This window comes from Perognathus longimembris, chromosome 22, assembly GCF_023159225.1.
Source record: "Perognathus longimembris pacificus isolate PPM17 chromosome 22, ASM2315922v1, whole genome shotgun sequence".
Taxonomy (NCBI): Eukaryota; Metazoa; Chordata; class Mammalia; order Rodentia; family Heteromyidae; genus Perognathus; species Perognathus longimembris.
The window spans coordinates 7,745,678-7,751,677 of NC_063182.1; the positions used below are offsets into that span (position 1 = coordinate 7,745,678).

The window sequence follows — 6,000 nt, forward strand, 5'->3', positions numbered from 1 at the left end:
TCTCCCCCCCTCATACTCTCGTTCTCTCTTTCACATATACACACACTCCTCACGTGAATACCTTTTGTGTGACAGAGGGGAAAATACACATATATGTGTAATATACATATAAGTACATATTTATTTATGTGACTCAGTAGTAGAGCGTCTTTTAACATGTGGGAGGCCCTGAGTTGAATCCCCAGCAGCATACACACAAAAATAAATAAATTCTAAATAGATAGCTGGGTGCTGGTGGTTCTAGCTACTTAGGAGACTGGGATCTGAGGACCACGGTTTGAAGCCAGCCCAGGCAGAAAAGTCCCAGTGGGCTGGGGATATAGCCTAGTGGCAAGAGCGCTTGCCTCGTATACATGAAGCCCTGGGTTCGATTCCCCAGCACCACATATACAGAAAATGGCCAGAAGTGGCGCTGTGACTCAAGTGACAGAGTGCTAGCCTTGAGCAAAAAGAAGCCAGGGGCAGTGCTCAGGCCCTGAGTCCAAGGCCCAAGGCTGGCAAAAAAAAAAAAAAAAGCAGAAAAGTCCCAGTGAGACTCTTATCTCTAATTAACTACTCAAAACCCAGAAGTGGAGCTGTGGCTCAAGCACTAGCCTTAAAGCAAAAGCTCTCAGGGCCTGAGTTCAAGCCCTGCAATCAACCAAAAACAAAAAGTATCTAAGACATTAAAAGTATAGAAGGTTGGATATGTCATAGCAGGAATGAAATTGAGACTTTACTATCTCTAATCCCAGGACTCAGAAGACTGAGGCAGTAGGATCTGAAGTTCAAAGCCAGGCTGGGCTACAGATTGAGATTGCCTCAAAAAAGACTTCCCTACCCACCCTTATATTATTTTCATTTGCAGTATTTATTTGCAATAATATTTATTTATAAATATTATCACTAGTTGAAAATGTATTAAATAATAACAACCAAAAAAACCACAAAACTTCAAAATGAAGCTTGTGCCAAGTTGATATTCTTGTAGTATGTAACAAATTGTTACAATGGTTACAGAAATAACATGTAACTTTTCCTTAAACATTTTAAAAACACTCCAAATGTTTCGAAAGCCTACTCAACAGAATAAAGTTATAGTTCCTATCTTATCCCTATTGGCAATTTATTGGATAGAGCTCTTTCTAGCTTGAACAAACTGAAAGTCTCCAAAAAACACATTTTTGAAAATAAGTGTGGTTTTTAAGCATAAGGTATCCAAAATAGTAAATTTACCATAGAAAATGTAAAGCAGTACTGGTTTTATATTAAGCTATTTCTCCCTTGTTCAGATTATAAGCCCCAAGATGCTATTAAAAGCAGTGACTCAACTTGTTTACCTGTAGTTTGAATACAGAGTATTTGTGACAAAATTGCTATACTTGACAAGAACAGTCTCTAGAGTGGCCTCTGGACCAACTAAGAGTGATTTTGTTCCCAGGAGACATACATTAATGTCTGAAGAACTGGGCCTATTGCAATTCGGTGTTGTTCTACTGGCATCTAGAGGGTATAGCCTAGAGATGTTGCTAATGCATAGAAAAAGCCTCTCAAAAGGAAGTACCCAACTCAAAAAGTAAATAAATTGCCACTCAGAAACCCTGTACCTATACACAGATCAAAAATAATCCTAAAGAAAATTACACAGCTCCTTTGCTACTGTAGAAATATCAGAGTGAGATGTCTGGGCTTTTGACTGTACAAGTAAGTTCAAGAAGGAAAAATATCTCTACAAAGCTTTTGCTATGATTTCAAAGCTGTATTCAATTTCTTTTATGTAGCTGTAAATATGGCACATGCTTCGAGAGAAAAGAAACCTCAGTATGATACAAAAGTATGCTTTTCTAATTTGATCTTTAAAGTATATATAATAAACCTGTACACAAGCATACATGAATAGATTGGCCTAGAAAATTTGCTGAGAGAAAAAAAGTTAATATTGGCTATCTTGAGGCATAAGAATTGAAGGGTTGGCTGGGATGGGAAGAGGACTTTCACTTTCTTTCTCTATCATATTTTCAATATGATGCTGTACTAATTTTATAATAATTTTTCAAGTATCACACATATATACTATATGCATAGCATATTCAGATTGACAGAAATTTTTTAAAATATTAAATCTCACAATGTATTTTCTTTCAACTTGCTTTTAAAAAAAGACTACCCTTGTTAGCATTTCCCCTGCCTAAGGTCCTCAGGGACATATATCCTTTCAACTCTAATATTAATTTTCTTTTCCCCCAGGCCTGGGGCTTAGGATTCAGGGCCTGAGCCCTGTCCCTGGCTTCATTTTGCTCAAGGCTAGCACTCTACCTCTTGAGCCACAGCACCACTTCTGGCTTTTTCAGTGTATGTGGTGCTGAGGAATAGAACCCAGGGCTTCATGCATGCTAGGCAAGCACTCTACTGTTAAGCCACATTCCCAGCCCTCTAATACTAACATTTAAAAACTGATTTTTTGGAATTTTTAACCTGATCTCTATTTTGAATAATTGGTACATTGCAATAGGATCTAATTCAAGTTCTAACTATTCAAGAATCATGTATGCCTGAAGAAATTCAAAACAACAGGGATCAAATGATGGTATTCCCTAAGATAGCATATTTCTAGTATATTTATTTTAAATATGCTAATACAACTAAGTCTCTTTCCCAAATTAAAGGGTGTTTTGTCTTGACCAGCAAAGGAATACACTAGATGTTTTCATTTCTTACTAATTTCTCTCCCTATCCTTCCCCTTGAGGAAGAAGAGAATCTTCACTCTAAAACTACAACCAATTTCTTCTTATGAGTGTCTAGATACTTGGTTCTAAAATATTTAGGAAAGATGAAAATTAGGACTTCAGTATTATTCATCAAATGCTAGTAAAGCATTTTTTAAGGAACATTATTTATGACCTGTCACACTGGAAATTAAAAAAACAGTAGTATAGAAGAAGGCAGTTCCTCAGGGAAGAAAACAGAAAAGAATTTACTTAGGCAAAACAGATCATTTCACTCAAAAGGCACAGACTGTATCCTACTCCCTGTTTGAAACAGAAGACACAAAACAATTTTTTCTCTATAGGTTATGAATCTATACAGGGTAAGAAAAGCCAACAAAAACAACAAAGAAGGTTTGTGGATATCTTAGAAATCTTCATTCCAAGAGCTAAATATTTAGAAACATTCAATTTTTAAAAAAGCAAAACAGGTTGGAAGTATGGCTCAAGTGGAGGAGCATGAGCCACGCAAGTGCAAACCCTAAGACAAACAACAACAACAACAAAAGCAAAACCCCCAAGGTCGATACACTTAATACCAAAATCCTTTGTGGCACAAAAAAATGTAAATAAACTAAAATTTAAGCTTAAATATTAAATTGATATAAGATCCAATACTAAATGAGTACAAGAACAATGAATACATGATTGCTATAATAAACTTGAAAAATAACCACAACAGGTATAATTGTGCCCATAGTTTTACCCATTATGGTTTAATGATTCCAAACAATATGAGAAGAGACAGAGACACAGAGCAACAGTGAGAGAACACGAGATTAATGATTTGGTTTTTTTGTTTTAGAGGCACATTACCACTGTACTTCTAAAAAAATTTTTAAATACTACTTATATTGTATATGTCTGACCCATGACAATTATGTAAAGCTGGCCAAAAAAAAAAAAAAAATCAAGGGGACTCCCTTTCCACCACATGGAAAGGTTTAGACCAAAGACAACCTTTTCACTTTCTCCCTTACAAGTTTCAAACAAAAACTCTAACCTTAGAAGAAAGAGGCTAGCTTATTAACTTCTACGAGCAGGTCCTAACTTTTATTTTCTAGATAAAAATCTCGGTTCATCTCTCAACAAGTTTCACTGAGAGAAAGCCTTCCACAAATCGGAGAGGGAGTTCCTGACTCTCCCTATAATTCCTATTCAAATAAAATTCTTGTCCCTCTTTGGATTAGAAGTTACTTCTTTTACAGTGACATTCAAAGGATTATACCCCTTTATGACCTAAACACTTTTTCTTCCCAAAACAAAATGTTGGGGTCAGACTATAGAAAAGTTTTAAATTTAACGAAACCCCTGTTCAGGTCTAGGAAGACAAGACAGTACACTATTCTGCAACCCACATTCCTTTATTTATTTCAAATTCAAGAGCCAGGATCTTTAGTACACGATGAAAAATTCCTGCACTTTCACACCAAGACCAGGGGTTAAAGTAATTGGTCACAAGGGATAAACCTGACACCTTAAAACCAAAACAGAAAAAAAAATACTCTGAGCAGTTAAAACAATAACCAGAGGACGTTACTAAACCTTAGTCATAGGTAAGGGGAAAGGTATGTGTGTGTACCGATATATGTATTGTGTATATGCAATATATACAAAACACATATTGTATATGCTCGTGCAGCTACAACTGTACACTGCATGTACTTTCTATCTCTACATAATTCCTCTTTTCCTTAAAGACCAAGAGGATGATGCCTACCATCCTAGGTGACTCAGATCTAAAACTGTGTACAGGAGATTACACATCTAAGAGTTAAAAAAGAAACCAAGAAACTGATCATTCCTCCTCCTCCCTGCAAAAAGAAAAGGTGTCCGTGGGATGGCTCACCTTCTCCCGGGCTAAAAAGCTCGAGAGCTCAACTCTCCACAGCTATTTCAAAGCTCAGAGATGCACTGGGACTTCCTTTTCCTGTCTAACTTCACCAAACGTCCCAGTCGCTAGTCACGTGACTTTCCAGGGGTTGAAAAAAAAAAAAAACCCCGCTTGAGAGCACCTTAAAACTCACCTGTCTCACGCTACAGGGGGGAAATACGAGCTCGGCTCGGATACCTAGGCAAGGCATTTATGTAGGGCGGAGGCAGATGAAGGCACCCTTGGACTTTGGAGAGAGGCAGATCGTAGGGATTTTTCGGAGCCACCTCGCTCCGCCGTTCCCCCGTCCGTCTCCCTCAGTACCAAGGGCAGGGACTCCGGCAAGACCCCGCCCTCGCCCAGCTCCAACGCGGGTGGGCGGGAGGCCGCCCGAGGAGTCCGGGTTCCCGCGCGAAGCGCACACACCAAAGAGCTCGCTATTGTGGGTCTTTGGACGGTGACGGGAACCCGTCCCGCTCCGGGCGCCGGCTGACGAGTAAGCTGGGGCATTCTCACTAGGCCCGCACGGCCGGCCGCCATGGAGCCCGTCGCTGTCACCGAACCGCGGCACCCAGGAAGCGCGAGGGTGCCCCCCCCCCCAGCCCTGTGCTCGCCCCTAGAGAATTCGCGCCTCCCGACGTGTGCGAGGCGGGGGTCCTGGAGCCGTACCTCGGACACCTCGTCCTCGTCGCTGCCAGAGGCACCACCGCCACCTCCCGTCCTCAGCACGGCGGCCGCCAACTTGAAATCCAGCGCTGCGTCCCCTCCTCCAGCACCGCTGCTGCCGCTGCCGCTGCCGCTGCCGCCACCGGCTCCCGGCGCGGACCCGGCCTCCCCAAAGAGCCTCACCGTACGGATCCCCAACCCGACCCCTCCCGGCGGAGGCGGCTCCGAGGCCCCGGCTGGGGCGGATCGGGGAGCCACCGAGTCCAAGTCCTCCTCAAAGGAGGTGCCGCCGCCTCCGCCGTCAGTCAGCATGGTTCGCACGCGGAGCCGGAGATGCTGTGGAGATACTCGCGGCCACCGCCGCGGCTGATCCCGGGAAGGAGAGGAACAGCAGGAGGAAGAAGCTTCTCCGTCCCCCCTCCCCCCTGTCCCAGCAGCGCCACTAACTTCTCACTGCCTAACCTGCTGCCTCCCGCCCCTGCGACTCTCCACTGGCTGCAACTCCCCGGCGGCTGTCGATCATTGGCCAAGAGGACCTGTCGCTCAGGCGCCCCGTCACGCGCCGCTCGCTGGCTCGCGGCCCCCAAGCTGCGTTGACCCGCGCAGGCCTAGGCGGTTGCGAACACCCGCCTTCTGCTCTCCACCAGCAGACTTCCGGTCCTTTTCTGTCCCTATTGGTCAACCTCTCTGACTATCGCTTCACGACCTTAAAGTGG

General features: G+C 43.0%; 1 protein-coding gene across 16 annotated transcripts in view; it reads right to left on the bottom strand.

Annotated features, from left to right (window-relative positions):
* The window catches only part of Ankhd1 (ankyrin repeat and KH domain containing 1), a 124,451-nt gene extending 118,719 nt beyond the window's left edge, over positions 1–5,732 (bottom strand). For 9 of the 16 annotated variants that reach the window (XM_048331360.1, XM_048331359.1, XM_048331357.1 and 6 more), the window contains exon 1: positions 5,288–5,730. In XM_048331360.1, the coding sequence (XP_048187317.1) occupies positions 5,288–5,596 (309 nt within the window). In that variant the 5' untranslated portion in view covers positions 5,597–5,730. Of the gene's footprint in view, positions 1–5,287 lie in introns of all 16 variants that reach the window. The other 7 variants (XR_007208663.1, XM_048331367.1, XM_048331368.1 and 4 more) reach the window with 2 other exon arrangements.
* Between the last annotated feature and the right edge of the window lie 268 nt (positions 5,733–6,000).